Below are 25813 nucleotides of genomic sequence, written 5' to 3'. Positions count from 1 at the left end.
CGGAGGAGGGGCGGGGCACGGCGGGGCCCGCCCCCATGCTTCCGGCCGGCTGCGGTCGCCAGGCGGCGCTGTGGGGCTTTCCCGGAGGGAAACCGGGTGGGCGATGGAGTCCGATCGCGGTTTGCAATGCGGAAGCTGCTTCTCCCGCGGGCTCCCGCCGAGCTGCGAGCCTTCAGCGGCGCCCTGTCGGGAGCGCTGGACTGGGGACCCCGCTGCACGTGCGCTGGCTCCACGCCTGCGTCTCTGCCGACCTTGTTCAGACCTGCGGGCTGGCCGAGTCCAGAGCCGGCATGAGCTGCCTACGGTTTCACTCGAAGCTGGCAGCGTGGTCGTCCCTGAAGGAGACCTACCCCCCCCCAACACACACACACACACACACACACACACACACACACACACGCCTTGGTTAACACTGATCCTCTTTGTAGTTTTCTGGTCTCGAAGGGGCGTGCTCACACCGGACCTGCATGTCTTGACCCGCACTTGATGAAGAAGCCATGCACATCTAAGACGCCTGCAAAAAAAAAATACCTGGAAAAGCAGGGCGTGGTGACACGTGCCTGCAAACCCAGCACTCAGAAGCAGAAGCAGGTGTATCTCCAAGAGTTTAAGGCCTGCCCTCGTCTATGTAGTGAGTTCCATGCCTGCCCATTCTAGGGAGACGTGCTCAAAAAAAAAAAAAAAGGTGGGGGGAAGGTAGCCGGGCAGTGGTGGCTCCTGACTTAATCCCAGCAGAGGCAGGCAGATCTCTGTCTGAGTCTGAAGCTAATCTGGTCTACAGGGTGAGTTCCAGTGTGAAGAGGCCCCAGAATAGCTTGACCACACAGCAGCCATGACAGGCTTACTGGCAGACAACACCCAGATCCAGGAAAAGCCTTAAGCCGATACCACCCAGGGATCCACCCAGGGGTGAGGAAGTACCTGACATCCCAAATATTCCAACCATTAGATAAGGTAGCCAGATGTCCTAGAGTCCAGCACACACCTATTTTTTGTTTTACAGATACCTCTCGACAAATGTCAGCCAATCAGGGTCCTGGACCCTAGAAATCCCCTCACCCCAATCTCCGCTATGACCAAAAACTCTGCCCCACCTGAGCTCAGGGTTCTCTGATCTCACCACTGTGTGGGACAGACAGAGGGACCAAGCTCTGGAGCTTGAAATAAAGGTTCTTTGCTTTTACATGCAGGATTCGGTCTCCGTGGTAGTCTTTTGGGGGTCCCCATAATCTGGGCATAGCACCAGGACAACCATGGCTACACAGAGAAACCCTGACTCTAAAAACAAACAAAAGGGGGGTTGTGCTACTTAAATATGTCAGATGGTGGATCTGCAGGACACAGGGTAGCTTGACCTTGCAGCCTCCTTGACAGGCTTGGAGACCCAGACAGGCTTGCTGGCATGCAACACCCAGATCCAAAAAAGGCCATAGCTGACCCCACCCAGGGAGGGCCTGCATCTAAGGGGAAATAACTGACATTCCAAACATTCCCAGCACACACCTATACCCTAGACAAATGTCAGCCAATCCTGAGCTTGAAATAAAGGGTCTTTGGTTTTACAAATGGGATTGGGTCCCGTAGTGGTCTTTCGGGGGTCCTCGAGATCAGGGCATAACAGTGGGATTGAGTGTGTTTCCTCTGTGTCCGAACCTTATTCAGTGTTATCATGGATACACTTGCCAGTCACCACGGATCTCTCTGCTACACTGAACCTACTAAAATTAGGAAAATATCTCCAGCAAAGTTTCATGGGCGAGGGCTGGAGAGATGGTTCAGCGGTTAAGAGCACCGACTGCTCTTCCAGAGGTCCTGAGTTCAATTCCCAGCAACCACATGGTGCCTCACAACCACCTTAATGAGATCCGGCGCCCTCCCCTGGCCGACAGGGACACGTGCAGGCAGAACACTGTGTACATAATAAATAAATTAATTAATTTTAAAAAAGTTTCATGGGCAAAATTTTATGTGCCACGTGCCAATTCTGCTTTTACTCTGTAACTTCACGCAGGCCAGAAGTAAGGGATTCCGGTCCTGAAAGCTCCAGAGCCAAGGAACAGCTTGGGCTACAGAAACAGTGCCAGAACAACCCCTCACATCCTCCACCCATGAGATTATTGGTTGTATAATTTTTAGATTTTTTTTTTGTACACATGTGAGGGTTTTTCATGCAGTTATAGATGTGCGTCACATGCCTGCCTGGTGCCCAGGAAAGCCCAAAAGGGTATCAGATTCCCTGAAACTAGAATTGTGAGCCACCATGTGGGTACTGAGATCTGAACCAAGAGCAGCAAATGCTTTTAAACTCTGAGCCATCTCTTCAGCCCCCCAAAAGCAGGTTTTTTTTTGGGGGGGGGGTTTTGTTTGGTTTGGTTTGGTCTTTGGAGACAAGGTTTCTCTGTATAGTTTTGGTGCCTGTCCTGGATCTCACTCTGTAGACCAGGCTGGCCTCGAACTCACAGAGATCCTCCTGGCTCAACCTCCTGAGTGCTGGGCTCAAAGATGTGTGCCACCACCACCTGGCAGGGGGTATTATTATTACTACTAGTAGTAGTAGTATTGTTATTATTTATTATTTTCTTATTTTGGGTTTTCTGAGACAGGGTCTCCCTATTATGTAGCTCTGGCTGTCCTCAAACTTGCTAAGTAGACTAAGCTGGCCTTGAACTCAGAGATTAGCTGCCTCTGCCTCCCCAGTGCTGGAACTAAGGGCATGTGCCACCACACTGCTGGCCCACTTAAAATGCAATTTTAGGGGACATGTAGCCCGGGTTGCCCTCAATCTGCATATGTGGCTGAAGAAGACCTTGAGCATACCCAGTTTACTTGGTGTCTGGGCTTGAACATTGGTAAGCATTCTACCAGGTGATTATATTCCCAGCCTTAGAAGCATTTATTCTATAAAAAAAAAAAATTCAAACTACACAGAAATTTATTTAAGTTTTTGGGTTTTTTGTTGTTGTTGTTGTTCTTGGTTTTTGTTGTTGTTGTTGTTGTTGTTTGTTTTTTTCCGAGACAGGGTTTCTCTGTAGCTTTGGAGCCTGTCCTGGACTAGCTCTGTAGACCAGGCCGGCCTCGAACTCACAGAGATCCACCTGCCTCTGCCTCCCGAGTGCTGGGATTACAGGCATGCGCCACCACCGCCTGGCTATTTTGTTGTTTTTTAATTTTTTAAATTTATTTATTTTATTTCATGTGCATTGATGTTTTTAAATTTTTTTTATTAACAACTTGATACAGTACAAATTCTTATCCTAATATTGAAATATTTCAGTGAAACTTGCTCAGTGATTGAGTAAAACCAAAACTTATTATAAACCACAGTCATCCTAGGGTCCCCCCTGCTATATAGCCTCCCTGGTTCTGTGGGTTGCAGTCTGATTGTTCTTTGCTTTATATCTAGTATCCACTAATGAGTGAGTACATAACATGTTTGTCCATCTGGGTTTGGGTAACATCACTCAGGATGATATTTTCTAGTTCCATCCATTTGCCTGAAAACTTCATGATGTCATTGTTTTTCTCTGCTGAATAGTACTCCATTGTGTATATGTACCACATTTTCCTTATCCATTCTTCAGTTGATGCGCATCTAGATTGTTTCCAGCAAATAATGCTGCTGTGAATATAGTTGAGTATGTATCTTTGTGGTATGATTGAGCATTCCTTGGGTATATGCCCAAGAGTACTATGGCTGGGTGTCCAGGTAGATCGATTCCCAATTTTCTGAGAAACCGCCATACTGATTTCCACAGTGGTTGTACAAGTTTGCGCTCCCACCAACAGTGGAGGAGTGTTCCCTTTGCTCCACATCCTCTCCAGCATTGACTGTCATTAGTGTTTTTCATCATTGCCATTCTGACAGATGTAAGGTGGTATCTCAGAGTCATTTTGATTTTTACTTCTTTGATGACTAAGACCTTAAATTTCTAATTCTGCCTCTACCTCCCAAGTGTCCGGGATATGAGCATTTCCTTAAATGTCTTTCAGCCATTTGAGATTCTTCTTTTGAGAATTCTCTGTTTAGCTCTTTAGCTCATTTTTTAATTGGATTGTTCAAATGTTAGAAGCATTTATTCTATAAAAAAAATTTCAAAATATACAGAAATTTAAAATGTTTCCCACTCCCTCCAAATACTAAACCAATGGTCTTCACTTTGAGTCCAGGTCCTGATCTTTGAAGAAGGTGCTGTTCCTGGACACATTTAATGCCTAATGAGAGAAAAACAGGACATCACTGTACCTGCTTTTTTGTTTAAATGTCTCTGTTCTGGAGCTCATTTTAAACACTAGTAACCCTTTTTAAAGTAGTCTTGGGCTTCCTGAAAAATTGAGCATATATTCCTCAGAGGGCTCTCTAACAATTTCCTCAGTTGTAGACATTTTGCATTCCTATGGTGACTTTGTTACAGTTACTGAAACAATATTGATACATTATTAACTAAAATCCATAGTTTACGATAAAGTTCACTCTTGTTGAGGGGTCTAATATTTCTGACAAATACATAGTAAGTATTCCCCTTACAGCATCCTGAAGAATATTTCACTGCCTTAAATTCCTCTGGTCTACTACAGTATGGGACACCCCCCACAGACTCTTGTAACCAATTAACATTTTAGAATCCCCTTAGCTTTGCTTTTTTTCCAGAGTGCCATGTAGTTGGTTGGGGTCTACAGTCTTTTCAGGCTGGCTTCACTTACCATTGCGCACTTCGGGTTCTCCCATATCCTATTATGACTTGATAGCTCATTTCTTTTTTTTATTTGAAAAGCATTCTACTGTGTAATTATCAGCTTATCTGTTGGAGAACACCCTAGTTGCTTCTCTATTTAGGCAAGTGTGGATAGAAGTGATACAACCATTTGTGTGCAGGGTTTTCTGTAGACATAGTTTCCAACTCATCTGAGTAACTATTGGCCATATAGTAAGAGAAGAGTAGTTTCCTGAGAAACAGCCAAACTGTCTCCAAAGCGGCCACACATTGTTTTTGCTTCTCATTAGCATTGGAGTTCCTTTGCTCCACATCCTCACCAGTACATTCTATGGTCAGAATTGTAGGTTTTGACTATTCTAGAAGGTAGATTTTGGCTATTCTAGAAGAGGTGTGACATTATCTTCTTTTAAATTTACGATTCCTAATAATGTTTACGTTGAGAATGTTTACATATATTTTTATTACTATTTATTTATTTATTTATTTATTTATTTAATATACAGTGTTCTGCCTGCATGTATCCCTGCAGGCCAGATGAGGGCACCAGATCTCATTACAGATGGTTGTGAGCCACCATGTGGTTGGGGCGAATTGAACTCTGGACCTCTGGAAGAGCAGCCAGTGCTCTTAACCCCTGAGCCATCTCTCCAGCCCCATGTTTACATATCTGTTTGGCATCTGAGTACCTTCTTTGACTAGGTGTCAGTTCAGATGTTTGCACAGACCTTGAATTTCTGATCCTGCCTCTACCTCCCAAGTGCCCGGGATTATGGGATGTATCACTCATGATATCCAGTTTATTCGTCTGGGTGTGGAATGCAGGGCTTCATTCACGCTAGTCAAGCACTCTACCGACTGAGTACTTCCTTGATCAGTCTTATTGAAACATAGCCAAGCTGGCCTTTAACTCGGGACCCTTCTGCCTCAGCCTCTAGAATGCTGTTGTTTTGTTTTAATTGCGACCGGGCCTCACAATGCAGCCTTGCCTGTCCTGGAACTTGCTATGTAGATCAAGCTGGCCTCAAACTCACAGAAATTTGCCTGCCTCCTGTACATATATCCTTCCTGGCTTTAATCTTTTCTCTAAAAACACTACTAGGGGCAAAGCAAAAAGAAAGTGGGAATTTTTCCGTTCGGGCCAACGCTGCAAATAAACCCATTTCCTTTCACCAGCTTCGGTCCCTGGGTATTCGGCACGATCCCAGTAACCCTAAACGACAACAAACATTCGTGAGCGCGTTGATGATGCCGCAGCACCTCTTGGGAGTCCGATGCTCCTTATCTTTACTCGTTTCAGAGAGGAAACCATAAGATGGCTCTTTTCCTTGTGATAAGAAACTTTTAGAACCCTGCAGCTACGCGCTCCGGAGCATGAAAATTTGATTCTGTTACTGTTGTAGGATTTCCACGTGACCGGAGCATGCAGCATCCCAATCCGTAAGACTGGCCCTCGCAGGGCGCTGCAAACGGAAGTTCGGCGAGTGGGACGTCACCAGGCGGCTGGGACCCCGGCCACGGGCTACGCAACGTCCGGAACCGGTTCCGGAACGGTTCCCCCACCGCCAGCTACAGAATTCAGCTTGCAGCCGGAAGAGGCGGTGCAGCCAGAGGACCTGCGCGCTCCCGCCTCCTGCTGCGTCTAACGTTGGCGGGAACCGGCCAGTTTGGCGGGAGCTGTGCGGGTAAAGTGGCCATGGCGTCGCGGCGGGGGGCGCTCATCGTGCTGGAGGGCGTGGACCGTGCTGGCAAGACCACGCAGGGCCTCAGGCTGGTGACCGCGCTGTGCGCCTCGGGCCACCGAGCCGAGATGCTGCGTTTCCCCGGTGCGCAGGCGGGCGAGTGGGCGGGCCCTGAGAGTCTCAGTTCTCTCAGTCTTGGGAGCATCTGATCGTGTGTTTTTTAAGAACTTTAGAACACTTGTTTATTACTGTGCATGGGTGTGCTGGCTAGTTTTATGTCACCTTGACACAAGCTAGTGTCCTTTGGGAAGAGGGGCTCTCAATTGAGAAAATTGCCCCCACCAGATTGGCCTGCAGGTAAGCCTGGGAGACGTTTTTCTTGATTGGTTATTGATGTGGGAGGACCCAACTCACCATAGGCAGTACCACCCCTGGGCTGGTGGGGATGGCGTAGTTGGTAAAATGCACACAGAGTTCAGTCTTCCATGTAAAAAGCCAGGATAGTTGATGATAATCCCAGTGCTGGAGAGGTGGAGAGAGGCTCGTGCCTTGTTCCTGATGCCTGCTGGCCAGTCTAGCCAAAATTGAGCTTCAGGTCCCAGTGAAGACCCTCTCCAACAACACAAGGTAGACTGCTCTTGAAAAAAGAAACATGAGGGGGCTGGAGAGATGGCTCAGTGGTTGGGGGCACGCGACTGCTCTTCCAGAGGTCCTGAGTTCAATTCCCAGCAACCACATGGTGGCTCACAACCATCTGTAATGAGAAAAAAAAAGAAAGAAAGAAAGAAAAAAGGAACATGAGCCAGGCGGCGGCGGCGGTGGCGGTGGTGGTGGTGGTGGTGCATGCCTTTTATCCCAGCACTTGAGAGGCAGAGCCAGGTGGATCTCTGTGAGTTCAAGGGCCACCTGGGCTACAGAGTGAGTTCCAGGAAAGGAGCAAAGCTACACAGAGAAACCCTGTCTCAAAAAAAAAGACAGACAGAAAGAAAGAAAAAAGGAACATGTAGTTGACCTTGGGGCTTCACCCCTGTGCACTAGAACACCGACCCTAATCCTACAAATTAAGTAGGTAAGTAGGTAGGGAACTGGAAAAATGCTTTGTTGGATATTTGAATCTTCTCATTTAGGCATCTGTACTGGCCTGCCCTCAGGGTCCTGACAGGATATGTCTTTAGCTGCCATCACTAAGTGCACCCCCTGTGTGTATTTGCTAAGTTTTCTTATAAAAGGTGGGCCTTGCCCACCTCCAGTCTTTCTCTTTCTTTGCTCTCCTCCCCTGTCTCTGCCCCCTTCTCTCCCCTCCCTCAATAAATCTCCCATGTGTGCTCTGTTGTATGGTGTGACTCTTTCCTGCCACTTTTAAGTTGTAACACAAGCCAACCAGTCAAAAGTCTTACAAGGACTTTAGAAATCAAGACTTTACATGGTCTCTGCACATTAATGCGTTCTCTCAGGGAAACGCCTCTGACTTCTCCACAGATGGTCCAAACCTGTCTAGAGGTTTAATAAAGTTTAGAGCTAGGTATGAGTGCAAGTTGAAAACTTCAGTGCAAACGGTAGTATAATTTAGGTGAAAAGCCCGACTTAAGGAGTCTTTGTAATTTTCTCTTTCTAGAAAGATCAACAGAAATCGGCAAGCTTCTGAATTCCTACTTAGAAAAGAAAACAGAACTGGAGGATCACGCGGTGCACCTGCTTTTTTCTGCAAACCGCTGGGAACAAGTGTAAATACTGACTCTCTGCTCTCCACTTGTCACATGCAGACATGTGTGTGGCATGTGTGTGAACACATGTGTGGGTTTATATATGTGCATTTTTGTGTAGTATAAATGCCTACATGGATGCTTGTCCCCCTCATGCATGCCCGCATCCCAAGGAGGACAGATCCCTATATCTAGAGTTAGGGGCAGTTGTGAGCTGCCATAGGGATGCTGGAACCAAACCCGGATCCTCTGTAAGAGCAACAAGTGTTAAACTGCTGAGCCATCTCTGCAGCCCTGAGACAAGATTTCCTTTTTTTAAAGGTTTTTCAAGACAAGAGTTTCTCTGTATAACAGCCCTGATTATCCTGGAACTTGCCTTGTAGCCCAGACTGTCCTCACGCCCAGCTGAGACAAGGTTTCTTCCTGAACCTTGAGCTCACTGATTTGGGGTTCTGGACCAGACTCAAGTCCTCATGGTTACATGGCAAACAGAGTCATCTCCCCAGGCCCCAACTTTTTTTCTTTTGGAGACAGTGGTTCGCCCTGTAGCCCAGGGCCTTTCTCCCTCAGCCCTCCAAGGGCCTGCTATTTTCTTTGTCATACTTTAAGGGCACATACTGAGCATGTCAGTCATTTGTCAGAAATGCCTTTCATATGTTCTCTCTTCTGGGCTTGTATTGTATTGTTTAATAGTCTCTTGCACAGCACAGCTTAATTTTACCGAGGTTAGCATATCGGGCCTTGCATGGATTTGGTCTTTGGTGTTGTTGGACCCAAGGGCAACCAGGCTTTCTCTCTCTCTCTTGATTTTCAAGATAGGGTTTCTCTGTACCCCTGGCTGTCCTGGAACTCACTCTGTAGACCAGGCTGGCCTCGAACTCACAGAGATCCACCTGCCTCTGCCTCCCAAGTGCTTGGATTACAGGCGTTCGCCACCACTGCCCGGCTTCTTTTTTTACTTTTTTAAAAAAGATTTATTTATTATGTATACAGTGTTCTGCCTGCATGTTTGCTTGCAGGCCAGAAGAGGGCACCAGGCCTCAGATGGTTTTGAGCCACTATGTGGGTGCTTGGAATTGAACTCAGGTCCTCTGGAAGACCAGCCAGTGCTCTTAACCTCTGAGCCATCTCTCCCGGCCACCCCCCTCTTTTTAAAAGTTTTCTGTTTTATATTTAGGTCTAGGGTCTGTCTATGTTAATTTGTGATGGGTGTGAGATCTGGGTTTAGATTATTTTTTTTCCTTTTTGTTTTGTTTTGTTTTTCAAGACAGGGGTTCTCTGTAGCCCTGGCTGTCCTGGAATACTCTTTGTAGATCAGGCTGGCCTCAAACAGAGATCCAACTGCCTCTGCCTCCCAAATGCTGGGATTAAAGGCATGTGTCAGTACTACTTGGCTCAATTATTTATTTTTTCTTTTCTTTTTTTCTTTTATATGTTCACATTACTGACTCTAGCTCCATACATTAAAAAACTCTGGCCGGGCGGTGGTGGCGCACGCCTGTAATCCCAGCACTTGGGAGGCAGAGGCAAGTGGATCTCTGTGAGTTCCAGGCCAGCCTGATCTACTGAGCTAGTCCAGGACAGGCTCCAAAGCTACAGAGAAACTCTGTCTTGACACCCCCCCCAAAAAGAAAACCCCCAAAAAACAAAACTCTGGGCCTGGAGAGATAGGCAGCAGTTACGAGCACTGGCTGCTCTTCCAGAGGTCCTGAGTTCAATTCCAAGCACCCACATGGTGGCTCACAACCATCTTTAGTGGAATCTGATGCCCTCTCTGGCATAAAGTCATATATGCAGATAGGGCACTCATACATAAAACAAACAAATCTTTTATTTTTATATTACTTTTTAAAAATAAGATTTATTTATTTATTTATTATGTATATGGGATGTTTGACTGCAGGCCAGACGAGGGCACCAGATCTCATTACAGATGGTTGTGAGCCACCATATGGTTGCTGGGAATTAAACTCGGGACCTCTGGAAGAGCAGTCGGTGCTCTTAACCACTGAGCCATCTCTCCAGCCCCAAAACAAACAAATCTTAGACAAACACTCTTAAGGTCCTGCTGTGCACATAGTTTAGTTTGGCTTGGAGCTTGGGACTCTCTGCTTCAGCCTCACAGGCGTTGGGATTCCAGGTTTGTGCCATCACACCCTAAAGATCAAGAGCTGGAGGCCAGCCTGGGCTGCATACCAGATTCTAGAACAGCCTGGGCTACATAGTGAGATCTATTTCAGCTTCTTCCCCCACCCCTCCAAAACTGAGTGCCTCCTGAGAGGTGTGCTAAGTGAGATGAAATCTTGACTTTGCCTTTGTGTCTTCAGTGACATTTTTTTTTCTCTCTCATACTAAGCCCTTCATTTTCACACATCCAAGGTTTGGCACACGGGCAATGATGGTGAGCCCGTGGTGTTTGGTGGAAAACATCCTTGATATTTTGCCTCCTCTTATACTTGCAGTTCAGACTTGGGCACAGGTATCAGCCTCACCTTCTGGCTCCCCGTGCCCTCTGCCATCCTTTCCTCTTTGCTGGTTCTCCTTTTCCTCTGCAGAGCAGGGCGGAAGTGTCCACTGGCATCACCTAGAGAGAAGATGTACAGCTTTGTAAATAAGTTTATAAATCGCTGTGCTGTAATTTAATTGTATGAGATTTCCACGTTGGAGTAGTTTGGGAAACCTGTTCCAGCACTCAAGAGCATTCTGTTTTTCAGGCCATTAATTAAGGCGAAGTTGAACCAGGGCGTGACCCTTGTTTTGGATAGATACGCCTTTTCCGGGGTTGCCTTCACTAGCGCCAAGGTGAGTAGTGTGTGGTGTCTGTTTCAGGTTGCCAGGTGTGGGCCCTGACCTGCTTATTTTCAGTGTCACCGACCACAATGAGTACGTGTTCCAGTTACTCTGAGGAATCTGATGACTCTGGCATCCCTTTAACTCTCTTTCGAGATTGAGATGGTTTTTTATCAATAAAGAAATGCACTTGCAGGTTGTTTTTCACAGACAGTGTTGTGTTTTCACTTTGGATGCTTTCTCTCATAGAGAGGTTAGACTTTCATGTACTGCCTCACTTTGTGACCAGATGTAGAAATGGCTAGGATACTGGAGCCTCCTCCGCTGATCCCTCTAGTTTCTCTCCATGGCTTCCTGTGTGTAATGGTAGTGGTTCCACTGCCCTTTTTTCTTTATTTCTAAAAATAGTTCTGCCATTTATGTTTGTTTAAGACAAGATCTCACTATGTAGCCTTTGCTGGCTTGGAACTCACTGTGTAGACCAGACTCACCATGAATCAGCCAGCCATCTGCCTCTGCCTCAACTGCTAGATTAAAGGCCTGAACCACCACATCTGACAGTGCTTTTTAGTTTTTTTTGTTTGTTTGTTTTTGTTTTTTTGGGGTTTTTTTTTTTGGTTTATTTGTTTGTTATGTTTTGTTCTTTCGAGACAGGGTTTCTCTGTGTAGCTTTGCTCCTTTCCTGGAACTCATTTGGTAGACCAGGCTGGCCTTGAACTCAAGAGATCCACCTGCCTCTGCCTCCCGAGTGCTGGGATTACAGGCGTGTGCCACCACTGCCCGGCGCTTTTTAGTTTTTAAACCTCAGATATTTGGCAACAGAAATCCTCCCATAGTACCATCAGCTTCAGGGACACTCAAATCTTCTGCTCTGTATCAGTGACTTTGTCAGTTCTTAATAAATGGGTTTTTTGTTTTGTTTTGTTTTGTTTTTTCAAGACAGGGTTTCCCTGTGTAGCTTTGTGCCTTTCCTGGAACTCACTTGGTAGCCCAGGTTGGCCTTGAACTCACAGAGATCCACCTGGCTCTGCCTCCCAAGTGCTGGGATTAAAGGCGTGTGCCACCACCGCCCGGCATCTTGTATTTTTATTAAACCAGAATCTGACTAAGGTCGACGCTTCATGTGCCTCTCACATCTCTTTTATTTTTGTTATTATTGTAATATAAGGATGGAGGCCAGAGCATGTGTGCCATAGCAAACATGTAGAGGTCAGAGGCCCACTTTGGAGAATTGGTTTTCTCGTTACACTGAGTTTTGGGGATTTAACTCAGGTACCAGGCTGTGTGGGAAGTAAGGGTCTTTACAAGCTGAACCATCTCACTGGCTGAAGTGGGTTTTTTTTTTTTTTTTAGCTGAAGCTTGAACCCAGGGCCTTTAGGCAAGCGCCATACCACTGAGCTAAATCCCCAACCTGCTTTTTTTTTTTTTTTTTTATAAAGATTTATTTGTTATATATACAGTGAGTGTTCAGCCTACAGGCCAGAAGAGGGCACCAGATCTCTCATTGTAGATGGTTGTGAGCCACCATGTGGTTGCTGGGAATTGAACTCAGGACCTCTGGAAGAACAGGCAGTGCTCTTAACCTCTGAGCCATCTCTCCAGCCCCTGAAGTGGGTTTTTTGAAGGTTTTTTTTCTGCTGGGAATTTGGACCCAGGGCCTCACACATGGTAGCCATTGCTCTACCACTAAGCTATATCTCCAGTCCCTTAAGTCTTGTGATGTTTAACTTCCCACATCTCTTTCTGGCATTTTGTTTAAAATATTCTTAGTGCTGAGAGTGTCACTCTGAGTTGTTGGTTTTTTGTTTGTTTTTAAGATGTATTTATTTTACTCCTATGGGTATGAGCATTTTGCCCGCATGAGACTGGAGTTACAGGGAATTGTTAGCCACCATGTGGGTGCTGGGAACTGAACCTGGGCCCTGTAAGAAGAGCAGTCAGTGCTCTTAACAGCTAAGCAGGTCTCTCCATGTAGGAGGGTGTAACTCTGGGAAAGCATGTGCTTGCCCGGCTCTCCCAAATCTTTGTTATTTTTTGTTGCTGCTGCTGTTGTTTTATTTTTTTCCTGAGCCAGTTTTTCAGTGTAGCCCTGACTGTCCGGGAACTCACTCTATAGACCAGGTTGACCTTGAACTCAAGACCTCCCTGTTTCTACCTCCTGTGTGCTGGGACTAAAGGCGTGTGCCACCACAGCCCAGCATCCACCCCCCACCCCAAACCCCAAACCTTACCGTTTTGGTTTTTTGAGACAGTTTTTGGCTGACCTTGAACCCACTCTATAGCCGATGATAACACGGAACTCCTGCTTCTAGCTCCGAAGCGCTGGAATTGCATTTGTTCTGATTTTGAGACAAGATCTTCTGTAGCTCAGCTTGGTTTGGAACTCCGTAGCCGAAGAGGAACCTGAACTGTCCTCTTGCTGCTACTTTGCAAGTGCCTGTCACCACACCTGGCTTCATGTCTTCACCTTGTTCGTCCGTGAGTGCTGGGTCCTCTCAAGAAGCAGATGGCGTCTGATAATGTCTTCATATAATAGCCCTTGAGGATGGCGGATTGCCAAGTGACAGGAACCTTTTAAGTTCTGTGGTTTCTTTTACATGTGTTAGAGTCGTTCCCCAGTGAAGTTTTTTGTTTGTATAAGGAAGCGAGGATGGATGATTGGCACGCTGTGGCCCTGTAGGGAGGGCCTTTGGGGTTACTTCTTGAGCTTATAATGTTTCTGGGGAATAGGATGGCCTCTGAGGTCCTACTTTTGTTCTGGAAAGGGCATTTTTAGCAAGTTGATGAGATAAGTGGGAATGTGTACATGAGATCCAGTAGGCTTCCAGGATTGCTTGTTTCCTTCGGTGTTTATCGGGAAGAGTATGGACACAAGCTTGTGGCACAGAGCTCTGCTGTTCCTGTCTCTGGAATGAGCTACTTTCCACCTCCTGGGTTGACTGTACCACCAGGCTATCTACGTATGCCATGCCGTATTCTGGGACAGGGTCCGGGATGTGATGAGGCTCATAGTAGACTGCAGAGCACAGGGCTGTGGTACCATCCTGCTGACTCACTTCCAGCAGGTCCCCCAACCCCCACTTTGAAGCGGAAAGATTGCACCCGACTCAGTGCTTTTTCTCTGACTGTTGGCAGAACTTTTCCCTGGATTGGTGCAAACAGCCAGACGTGGGCCTTCCCAAACCTGACCTCATCCTGTTCCTTCAGTTACAATTGCTGGATGCTGCCACACGGGGAGAGTTTGGTCTCGAGCGCTATGAGACTGGGACTTTCCAGGAGCAGGTTCTGCTGTGTTTCCAGCAGCTCATGAAGGATCAAAACCTGAACTGGAAGGTGAGTCCTGGCGACAAACAGCCACTGAGGAGCCGTGTGGTAGCCTACCCTCTGCTGACATCAGCACACCTGGCGTAGCTCGTTTGGTTGCCCACCTGGGAAACCTCAGGGAAGCTGTTCTGGTTCTCTGCCAGCAGCCTTTTTGGTGATAGTAGTGGGGTGCTAGCTACAGAACCGAGGGCCTCACCTACCACTGAGTGTCTGGTCCAGCCCTGTGCCAGCAGATTCTAATCATAGCGGTTTTACAAAACCCTAAGCCTGCTTTGTCTGGTGGACCAGATGAGTTTGAGACAAACAGACCTCATGAAGAATGAGATACTCTGTATCCACTAGACTCAAAGATGAGCCCCAGCAAACATCTGCATCTTAGCCCTACAAGCCTTGAGCCATGTAACCTGGCCATTCAGCACGTGGTCTTGCAAGCTACCTCACACTTTACTCCGGTCTTTCTCATAGGAATGACTGCAGTGTACTGTCTATAATTGGGTTATACTTGGGCAGTACAGTCACGAGGTGCATGGAGAGACGTATCTTACTTTTCCTTTTAGTTCATGCTGTGACTTCTTCCTGTTGGTTCTCAGTCATACCCTAGGCACCTTCTCCACAGCTACAACCTGGGACTGCACCCTGCCCATTTCTTTGGAGCCCTGTAGGCCCATGCATGGCCATCTCCCAGGGCACAGGAATTGCCTATACTAGGCTTCCCTCTGGTCCTTTTTCCTCCACTCAGTTTCAACAGTGGTCTCAGGAATTAGCTTGAACTTCCATCTTGTTTCATGCACGGAAGCCAACTCTGATCCTAACTGCTCCTTCTTTCCTGCAGAAAGTTGCCTCTGCACATCATCTACTCTAGAATAGTCTTGGTGGGCCTGGCATTGCCCACACAGGCCAGTTTTTGACTGTTGCCTGAGGTTCCCAGACTTGAAGCCTGGCACTTAAGTAGTGCCAGACATGACAGGCCAGTTTTTACCAAGGCGCCATTTCCCTTGCATTACTTGCCCTTTGTTACATGTCCTCAGGATTGTGAAGTTTGTCAACTTTCTGCTCATCTTGTTACATTAGAACAGATGGTAATGCCCTTTTACTTGTCAGCCCATAGAGCCAACCTGAATAGTCTGGGCCACGGTCCTGTGGCTGCAGTGGGGCTGTTGCGATACCTTCTAGGAGGTGACCCCCTGTGGAGTTTTCCTGCACAGTAGTCATACCTTGTGAGATAGTTGGATTCCTTCCATAACCCCTCTACACTCCTGGACGCTTTTCAAACATTTGCTGCCAAAGGCCTTAGCCAGACTTACAGAAACAAGTCATGTCCAGACCCCCTCCAGATGGTGGGACTTGGAGATGCTGACATTTATTGACTCTCTGTCCTGGTTTGCATCTCATCTGCCTGTCCTGCAAGGAACAGGGCAGCTGTGCTAGGACAGCTTTCATCTCCCAAGAGGACAGGAAGCAAACCAGGTTGATGAGGGCCTTCCGAACACCCTGGGAGTGCCCTCAAGACAGGTGGAACTGTTTTGTTTTGTTTTTTGAGACAGGGTTTCTCTATATAGCCCTGGCTGTCCTGGAACTATGTAGTCCAGGGTGGCCTTGAGTTTACAGAGATCCATCTGCCTCTGCCTCCTGAGTGCAGGAACTATAAAGGGTGGGTCACTGTGTCTGGCATGGAGCCCGTTTTTACTAGTCAACTGGAGGATAGTTGCATAGCCTCCTTAGGAGCAAGATGGTCAGGCAGCTAATGCATTCTGTTTCCCCTGTGCCTGGGATGTGGTGGGTATGCAGGCTGCTGTGTGCTAAGAACACCAGGTTCAAAGAAAGCTGTAGGTGAAGGGTCCCTGAGGTCACCACATGCACTGGGAATAGAGGAAAGGTGGTGTAATGATCCTTTTCTGCTGTCTCCCGGTGATGATAGGTGGTTGATGCTTCCAAAAGCATTGAGGACGTCCATGAAGAAATCCGTGTCCTCTCTGAGGACGCCATCCGCAGTGCTGCACAGAGACCACTGGAGGAGCTATGGAAATAACCCAGAGCTTCCACTGCAGAAACTAATCTCTGGTCCTTTAGGAGACTGGTGGAAAGCTCACACTCAACACTGTTCAGCAGGATCTATTTCTTGGCAGAAGAAACCTACAAGCTTCCACTAATAACTTGAGATTTTGGTGGTATGGACAAGTTGTGCAATATCTTCCTTGCCTACTCCTTGATCCTAAAGGTGTTCTTTCCATACCCAACTTTAGTGGTAACTTTCGGCAGTTTTACTGAGGTCGCAAAAAACATCAGTTAGTTGGGAGTCATATTTTTTACAGAAACTAATAAAAATCTACCTGAAAATGTACCTCACTGGCTTCCCCTAAGAATCTGTAGAGGCCGGGCAGTGGTGGCACACTATAATCCCAGCACTCAGGAGGCAGAGGCAGGTGGATCTCTGTGAGTTCAAGGCCAGCCTGGTCTACAAAGCGAGTTCCAGGACAGGCTCCAAAGCTACAGAGAAACCCTGTCTCGAAAAAAACCAAAAAAAAAAAAAAAAAAAAAGAATTTGTAGAGATGGGTCTGCCTCCTGTTCATGGGATTTCCACTGTAGGTTTGATCAAGGTTACCAGGCCCCATGCTGAGTCTGTGTTCTCAGGCATGGCCAGGCTTATCAAGAGGCATGATGCTGCTTAACTTTCTAGACTCACTGATAATAACTTTTGTTGCTTCCCTTAAAAAAAAAAAAAAAAAAAGATTTATTTATTTGTTTGTTTATTATGTACACAGAAGAGTGTGCCAGATCTCATTATAGATGGTTATGAGTCACCATGTGGGTGCTGGGAATTGAACTCAGGACCTCTGAAGGAGCAGTCGGTGCTCCTAACCTCTGAGTTTTTTCTTTGTGCTGCTGAAGCTTCTCACACTATCCCCTCCAAAATAGGATCATTTGACATTTCCTGGTAGAATACAGCCTATATTCGTAGAGTATGTTGCAGGAGAGGTGAAGCACCTTCCTCAGGATCAAAAGGAGGATACAGGCTAGGCAGATGGCATGGGATGGTACCTTGATGCGGAGTACTACCCTGGTGTGGTAATGCACACTTTTAATCCCAGCACTCAGGAGGAAAGGCAGGTGGATCTCTGAGTTCCAGACTAGCCAGGGCTACACAATGAGACACTCTCAAAAAGAAAAATAAAGTAGAGGATTAGCCAAGTAGGTCATCATCAGCCTCTTTATTTAATTTTTTTTAGTTTTTTTGTTTTTTGTTTTTTTGTTTTTTCCCCGAGACAGGGTTTCTCTGTGTAGCTTTGCGCCTTTCCTGGAACTCACTTGGTAGCCCAGGCTGGCCTCAAACCCACAGAGATCCACCTGGCTCTGCCTCCCGAGTGCTGTGATTAAAGACGTGCGCCGCCACCACCACCACCTAGCTTAAAGATTTATTTATTATATATGTAGTGTCCTGCCTGCAGGTCCATCTCTCCAGCCCCCATCATCAGCCTCTTAACAAGCAGCCCAAGGTCAGGAGATGCAGAGCCTTTGCAGGCATATAGGAGCCTTTGGATGCTGGAAAATTAGCTCTACTGACAGCATAATCTGCATTTCTGCACTCTAGAACTGTAACAAGTTCCAGCAGTGGGTCATGTGCTATGTAGTCATAGCAGCCATAGGAAGCCAACAGCAGATATGAAAGGTAAGCCTTGCCTTGGGCCATTGTATTTAGGTCAGCAATTTTCCTTTATTTGGACGAAAGAGTAGGTAGGCTTCATCTAGGATTGTCCCACTGAGATCTCACCAGGCAGGATTGATGATCCTCAGGCAAGCCTTCCAAGTGGGTGCTTTTTACCACTTTCATTTTTTAAGTAAGCTTTTTGTTTGTTTTTTGAGACAGCCCTAGCTGTCCTGAAACTCACTCTGTAGACCAGGCTGGCCTCAAACTCACAGAGATCTGCCTGCCTCTGCCCCTCCAAGTACTAGGAATAAAGGTGTGTGCCACCGCTGCCCAGCTTAAACAAGATTTTCACTATTTCTATGTGTTGTGCCCACAGAGGCCAGGGGTGTTAGATCATCTGGAGCTGGGGTCCTAAGCAGTTGTGAGCTGCCCGGGGTAGGTGCTGGGAACTGAACTCTCTGGCTCCCAACTGTTGAGTCATTTCTCCGGCCTCCTGGCTCATTTTTAGATCATGTTCTCCTTGCACTTCTTCCTTTTAGGGCCATATGTCTATTCAATAAAAGGGAAAACAGACATTGGCTAACAGCTAGGCCTGAGGCGGGCAGGATCCACTTGTTCAATGTGGGGAAATCTTTACCTGTCAACACTAAAATCAGCCAACCATAACTGGAGGAAAAATCAACACACACACACACACTTTGTTTTCTACTGAAACTTATTATTTACCATTAAGAATCGCAAACTATACTACTAAGAATGAACAACCCAGGAAGTTTTCTCAGGTTGTAGTGTTCCACACATCCACCCTCAGTACCATCAGCAGGAGCTGCAGCAAGACCTTGGGCCACACACAGCAGCACAATGACTACTGGACTCAGGAAGTGGAGCCCCAAGGGGAATGGGGCTAAGGGACACGATATAGGAGGAAGAGTACGAGGAAATAAATTATGTCATCAACACTTGGTAGGTAGGGGTATCCCATTATTCTGTGGGCTACTTAAAGCTGCCATATCTGGCATACGCCATCAAGGAGCAGCTTCAGTCTCACCCATTTACAGGGTCCTAAGAAAGGGCTTTTAGCAAAAGCTCCTACAAGGGCCATCCCAGGCTGCCATACCCTGTTCATATAGTCTGGGGAGAGGAGAGGCCGCTCTCCAAGATAGCAGACCTGGAGCATCAAAGCTTGAAGGCCCAGAAAGCCAGAGTTAGAAGGTGGCAGGTATGAAAATGAGTGCCAAGGAGGGGCTGGACACTTCACCTGCTAGTGCCTGGAGCTACCTGCTCTGTTTAAATGTCTACTGTGAACTAAAAGCCATAGCTCCTTAACCTTTTTGGCCCCAAACCATCTGCAATTCTCTATGACCCAGGAGTGTTTCTGAGAAGGGCAAGAACATGGAAGAAGGCTCAAGTAGCAATGTGTCCCCCACCACCAGCGGGCACAGTGTCACAAGCAAAGAGCAGCTCTGCTCCCCTCCCTTTCCTCCCAGAGGGAAGCTGGGTGGCAAGCTAACAGCAGAAGGCGGTGGGTCTTGAAATGCATCAACCCCTTGTAGGAAATGAATCTCTTCCCTAGTGGGGTCCTGATGGGGAGCCTCTGGACCATGGCTCCAGACGCCCTAGGAGCTTGTCAGCTGCCCCATGGCTCAGGTGTCCACACTGGGCCCATGTACACTGTTATCTTTGGGTTTTCCAAATGCCCCACCAGAATACTTTCTCTCCAAAGCAAGTAGCAATCTTGTAATTCTTTCCATATGCTCTCCCACTGAGGTAGCCCTTGAGAAATCACACTAGGCAGAGGAGACAGCCCAAAAGCTCACCCTGCCCAGCAGCATGAGGCCATGACATGGCTGAGACTCTGTACACATCAACCTGCAGGTCTTCTAAGACTGACCTGGAAGTGTCCTAGAAACTCATGTCTTTGTTAAGCAACTTCAAACAGGGCTTTAATTCCAAATAAACCACAGACCCAGGTGCCCAGGAGAAAGCAGAACCAAAGCTGATGTGCTGACCAGGGCTGGCAGTGTCAAGTGGAGAACTCTGGAAGCTCCTGACCTGCTGCTCTTCCTGACTAGGCCTTCTGACGGGCGACTTCTCATGTGGACAGACCCTTCGCGTTTGGGGTTAGGCAGTCTGACTCCAAGCAGTAAGGCCTCCAGGCACCGCAGTCCTTGGTCCATGAGCAGAGCAGGCCCTCTGGACACAGGTGGCACAGGCGCACAGCACTCGGCAGGGGTGGGCTGGGTGGATGGAATGCGGTGACACTGAGTGCCCAAGGCAGGTCTGGGTTCTCAAAGCACCCCAACGAGGGCCATGGAGGCCATCCCCAAACCCCAGGATCTTCAGAGGGATAAGATTTCAAAGTCTTCATCTTCAGAGTCAAAGAACCTCTCCAGCCTCTCTACATCAGAAGAATCTGGGAGGAACAAGAGAAACATTAGGCATTTCTCAGGAGCTGGTATGGGTGTGGGTTGGTTGGGAAGATGTTTCCAGGAGAGGGGGACAAACTACAAGAGGCCTGCTAGGCCCTGTAAGCCCCTTCCTGACTGGAGAGTGTTAACAGGCATAAAGGGGTCCAGACCCATGAGCAAGTGACAAGGCCCTGAAGAGGGATGGGAACTTCGAATAAAAGAGAACAGGACCTGACTCCTGCCAGCAGACAAGTGATAGGGTCTGGCAGCAGCCCAGGAGGATAAGGGCACCCACTCCTTGTACCAGCTGAGGAATGAGCAGGCCTGGCCAGGCTTCCATCCACTGTCTCCCAAGACAGTCCTTGAACTCTACTGTGCTGAGCCAGAGGGCCTGGGCTATGCCCCCACAGGCACACTAGCCATAGGCCAAGGAGCCAGGATTGCTTATCCCCAGTGGCTCTTAGACTGGACTTCATCATCGCAAAACCTGTTGTGCCCTGTCGCTACAGTGCCCAACGAACCTGTGGCAACATGTCTTGCAGAACATGGACATACGGTGCTACTGCCAAGCTCAGGGTTTGAGGCATGGAGTGCTCTACAGTGCCCTATCAACTATTTGCACCTGGGACTCATAAACATTAATGGTTAAAAGGAAAATGACCAAGACCTGAGGGCTTGCGGCAGGCACAGACTACATGAACTAAGAGATGGGGACAGTGGACTAGCCTACCCAGACTTGGCCCCGCAGCCTCAGCACTCACCTAGGGACAGGTTCAGGACATCCTGGCAGGCCAGATGGGAAGGCTGCTGTTCTACCAGCTCAAACATGGGCAGGGCACCGCCAAGCAGGGATAGCTGTCAGTGAGACACAGCTGTTAGATGCACCTCGACAGTCACGACAGCCTCCAGCCTGCAGAGGTCTAATTTCACAGATAAGAACATGGAAGGGGTATCCACACTAAAGGTTACAGCACAGACCAGTGGTCAACACAGCCCAGGCCTGCCCACTGGGAATGGTCTGTCACCCCATCAGGCATACATGATCACAGAAAGCACAGGGAAGGCAGCAGGAAGCAACTGGCACAGGGGCAGCCTTTGGCATACAATTTATTGCCATCCCATAACCATATGAGGCAGGTAGGTGAGTGGGCCAGAACCCTACCATAAAGTTAATGTGCAGAACTTAGGTAGGTAAACGATGGCCAATTATGGCCTAGACATAGGCAAGAGAAGCAGCAAGAGAGGCACCCTGCCCCATTCAGCCTGCCCACACGTGTGAGGCAGGATCACAACTCCCCATGCAACCAGTAAACGGGGTTCCTAGCTAGGCCATGCAAAGAGGCTCCCTTTACCCCAGCCACCTCATTGCCTGGGTCCCCAGAAGTTTCATCTTGGCTCTGGACAGGGGCAGCTACAGACCTTTTTGACTTGCTGACACCAATCGTTAAAGTCTTCCTCAGTCTTACAGAAAAACCCCTAAAATAAAAATGATTGTGAGTAGTGACAACATCACTGAGCATGAAGCTGTGGTCTCTCGTCTTCAGAGAGCCTGGCATGCACCTGCCAGTACATGCCAGGCTGGCTGCTTTGCTCGTGCTTTGGGTCACACATGCAGACAGTCTGCTCGGTGATGGAAGACCTATGCCATGGTGGCAAGGGGGAGTAACTCCACCGTGTGTTCCCTCTGATCTCAGCTCTCAAAGCTAGGAGTGAGGTTCAACCTTGGTGCTGCCCGCACCTGCTAGCCCCATGTGTCTAGCATCTTCATAAGGCTGGCTGTCTAGGTGGTGGCAGAACATCAAGTTCCAATCACTGAGCTGCTGAGATGCATTCACTGTCATGTGCACACACTCAAGTTAGCTGAGGAATTTACCAGTGGGACCTATAGGAAGTCTGAGCCCTAGAGCATCAGTCTACTCTCCACAGAACTTGGGAGGGGAACACATGACAGAGTGTATACTGGGTGTTGTGTCTGTGTGACTGTTACATATTGGTACTAGACATGCTGTACTCTTTGCCAACAAAAAATATGATGTGCAGCCTAACTAGGCAATGACTTCCCTGGGTATGGCACTGTTTTGACATTTTTGGTTTTGCATCCTCTTCCTCCCAAACACATTTTGAGTGGGCAGGTTTATATAAATTATCAGAAATCCCTACTGTATGATCAAAAAGGGAGATTGAGAAGTTTGTTCAAGGGAATTATCTCCAAGATACATTAAATAAACAACAATTTGACGATGGAAAAAACTAATAGGAAAAGAGGTACAGACAGGTGACTCTAACAAGCTGTCATTTATAGTTTATAGAGTAGGAAAAACACACACCCTCACACTTGGTACATACACTCAATCAGAGGCAACACACACACACACACACACACACTATGGTTGTGAATGCCACTCAGGAGGCAGACAGTCTCTGGGGAGGATAAGAGAATCCTTAATTATATAAGGCTAATACTCTAAAATGCTGGAAAAACTATTAAGATGTAGACATTTTCCTTTGTATAACACTGCAGGACTGGCACAGACTGTCTCTACAACTGCTTGGGAGTTTGCATGGCTGGAACATACCACGGCAATGGACGGGTCCAGCTCTCCAATGCCCATCCTGCAGGGAGGGTGTTGGCAATGGAAGCTCTCATCAGGGATAAAGCAGCTGTCAGTCAGCTCCACTGCAGGCTGTGTAGTATGGGGGTCCAGATAAATGAGTTCCTCACCTGGGCAAGATGATAAAGAAGTCAGATGCAGCTACCTAGAGTAGGGAGGGGGCCGGCTAGAGCAACATCCAGACCCACCATATCAGAGTCAGCAGACAGAAGGTAGGCAGAAATCAAAACATCAGGGGGCATGGGGTGCATGCCACCAGTGAGTGAGGGGGAGGCAAGTGAATTAACAACACAACTCCACCGAAAAAACCCACTCCTTCAGGGAAACAGATCATCCCTATGAACGCACAGCATGTAAATCAGACTCACCAACGTAGCCAATAAAGTAGTGGGCACTGTTGGGCTTCCCTCCGATAACACCCAGGGACTGGGGCATCATGAAACAGTGCTGCAGGAGAGAAGAGGGAAGGCCACTGAGCACACTGGCCTTACAACAGCATGCAAGAGCACGCTCCTACACAGTCCCACATACTAGCACAGTACACAGTCAGGAGAATGGTAGGCCACGGCCTCCAGAAGCCCACCTGAATGACACAAGAACAACAGGAAGACATACCCAGAGAGCTTCCGGTACAGGCAGCACTCAAGCACACCACAGGCTCCTAGTTCTACCCGGGTAAACCCTGGATAGGTGATGGGATTGGGGAACATGGTGGAGACTAACATGCAGCTGTTTCGTGGGGATGTGAGCAAGCAGGCTGGAGACGTAGCCTGGCCAGACATCAGTCTGCCCCAATGGGACAAGAGAAATGACCACAAGAGGCAGGTCAGAGAAAAATGGGAAATCAGTGAGGGGAAGCCCAAGTGACAGAGTGGCCAGGACAGTCAAGTAGACCAAGATAAAGGAGAGATTTTATTCTTGGTTTTACACTGAGAGGTGATTAAAAGTGAAACATTTTAACAAAAAGTACTGCCTGTCATTCCACACAGTAAGGCTCTCAAATGTGACTCCTTCCTTTAAAATCTGAGGTAACTAGTTCAAGAGGGTTTGCCTCTTGTTTTTCTGACAAGGGTGGGGAAAATCAAAGAAGTAGGTGGATGGCTTCTCAGTAAATCTGTCTGCAGTCCCCATCCTCATGGGCACCCAACCCTCCAGACCGGTGGTTTTCAACCTTCCTAATGCTGTGACCCTTTAATACAGTTCCTCATGCTGTGACCCCATCCATAAAATTATTTCATTGCCACTTCATAACTGTAATTTTGCTACTGTTACAAATCACCATGTAAATATCTGATATGCAGGATATCTGATATGGGACCCCTGTGAAAGGTTGTTCAACCCCCAGAAAGGGGTTATGACCCATGAGTTGAGAACCGTTGATCCAGTCAGAAGTAGAGGTTCAAGGGATACCCAGGAAGGGCACAGCAGAGACCTGGTAGAGATAGAAGACCCTGTTGCCAGCCTCAGCAACAGGCTGACTGGTCTTGAAGATCCTTTATAAAACTCTAGACTGCATGCCTTTAATCCCAGCATTCAGGAAGCAGAGGCAGGTGAATCTCTATGAATTCTAGGCCAGTCTGGTCTACAAAGTGAGTTCCAGGACAGGCTTCAAAAGCTACACAGAGAAACCCTGTCTCAAAAACAAACGAACAAGCAAATAAACAAAACAAACAAAAAACACCTTTAGACATTTCAATTCTCACCGTCACTTATAAGATACAGCTAGTTGATCACACTTTGAAATAGATGAAAAATTGGGAGCAAGAGGCCCAGGTTAAGAGCTGCTCTGAAGACTCACCTTCAGCGTCTCCACATAGGCCTCATTGATGTCTGTAAGTCCCAGGCGGAGAGGGATGAGAAGTACTAGGGGTCTCCAGGCCGATGGCCTGTTGGTGACTTCAGCTCCAGCAGGGAACCCGTTACAGTGCGGCTCTGAATCTGTAGGAAGTGCAGCAGCCCCTGCACAGGGAAGGCTGGCCCTGCACAACCTTCCTGGAAGGGAAGATGTGTTTTTCATGAGCTAAGCAGAGGTAGACAGAAGTTCTCCTCAAGGAGAAAGAGTGTTTTGAAAGCCAAGTAATTAGTTAGGGGCTGGAGAGATGGCTCAGTGGTTAAGAGTACGTGAGTATGCTTTCAGAGGACACAAATTTGATTCCCAGCATGCACAGGGCAACTCCCAATTGTCTGTAACCCCAGTTCCAGTGATGCAACACCCTCTTATGACCTCTGAAGGCACAAGGCACTCAAGTAGTGCACAGACATACATGAAAGCAAAATACTCATATACATCTAATAATTTAAAACAAACACAACAAAACAAAAATCCCAAGTGGCTTAAATATAAACAACTTGGAGAACAAATGTTCCCAGTCAGAGACATTTCTACCACTCCTAATTCCAGTTACAGGGTTTGAATGCCGCCTTCCGACCTGCCCTAGTACTAGAAATGCACGTAGTACACACACGTACAGGCAAAATGCTTATACACACTGAAAGAAAGAAAGGAAAAGAAAACAGGAAACATTTTCTACATACAAAGATTTTAAAATACGTATATGGTTGTTTTGCCTATATGTATGTCTGGCCTTGATGTGCAAACAGTGCCCTCAAGGACAGAAGAGGGTGTTGGATCTCCTGGGACTGGAGTTAGAGATGGTTGGGAGGGGGCTGGGAACTGAACCTGGGTCCTGAGAGTAGCCTAGTGCTCTTAACTGTTGAACTATCTCCCCAGCCTGCACTTTATTTTTTTTTAAATTTCTAATTATCATTAAGCCAAGCATAGTGGTACATAGTGGTACACAGTTTTAACCCTAGCATTTAGCAGAGGCAGAGGGATCTGTGTGAGTTCAAGACCAGCCTGTTATATATCTCAAACAAACAAAGTGCGTACCATGTGGGAGAGAAATATGCCCCACAGTGCATGTGGAGGTCAGG

General features: G+C 47.5%; 2 protein-coding genes across 4 annotated transcripts in view; one reads left to right on the top strand and one right to left on the bottom strand.

Annotated features, from left to right (window-relative positions):
• The first annotated feature begins 6265 nt into the window (after positions 1-6265).
• Positions 6266-16553, top strand: Dtymk (deoxythymidylate kinase). Of its 2 annotated transcripts, XM_036173762.1 has the most exons (5): positions 6266-6538; positions 8010-8118; positions 10812-10899; positions 14024-14221; positions 16131-16553. In XM_036173762.1, the coding sequence occupies exons 1-5, from the start codon at positions 6409-6411 to the stop codon at positions 16239-16241; spliced, it is 636 nt and encodes a 211-aa protein (XP_036029655.1). In that variant the 5' UTR covers positions 6266-6408; the 3' UTR covers positions 16242-16553. The 2 variants fall into 2 exon arrangements, with proteins under 2 accessions (XP_036029655.1, XP_036029656.1); XM_036173763.1 differs by lacking the exons at positions 10812-10899; positions 16131-16553 and having other exon boundaries at positions 6334-6538; positions 14096-14198.
• Positions 16554-18556: 2003 nt separating this feature from the next.
• Atg4b (autophagy related 4B cysteine peptidase) overlaps positions 18557-25813 on the bottom strand; it is a 33598-nt gene continuing 26341 nt past the window's right edge. For both annotated transcript variants that reach the window (XM_036172823.1, XM_036172825.1), the window contains exons 8-13: positions 24678-24871; positions 23248-23326; positions 22844-22989; positions 21687-21743; positions 21029-21122; positions 18557-20272 (exon numbers count right to left, since the gene is read on the bottom strand). In XM_036172823.1, coding sequence (XP_036028716.1) covers positions 20199-20272; positions 21029-21122; positions 21687-21743; positions 22844-22989; positions 23248-23326; positions 24678-24871 — 644 coding nt within the window. In that variant the 3' untranslated portion in view covers positions 18557-20198. The remainder of the gene's footprint in view (positions 20273-21028; positions 21123-21686; positions 21744-22843; positions 22990-23247; positions 23327-24677; positions 24872-25813) is intronic.

The sequence above is a fragment of the Onychomys torridus genome, chromosome 23 (genome assembly GCF_903995425.1).
Source record: "Onychomys torridus chromosome 23, mOncTor1.1, whole genome shotgun sequence".
Lineage (NCBI taxonomy): Eukaryota > Metazoa > Chordata > Mammalia > Rodentia > Cricetidae > Onychomys > Onychomys torridus.
This window is presented reverse-complemented; position numbering and strand designations above follow the sequence as displayed.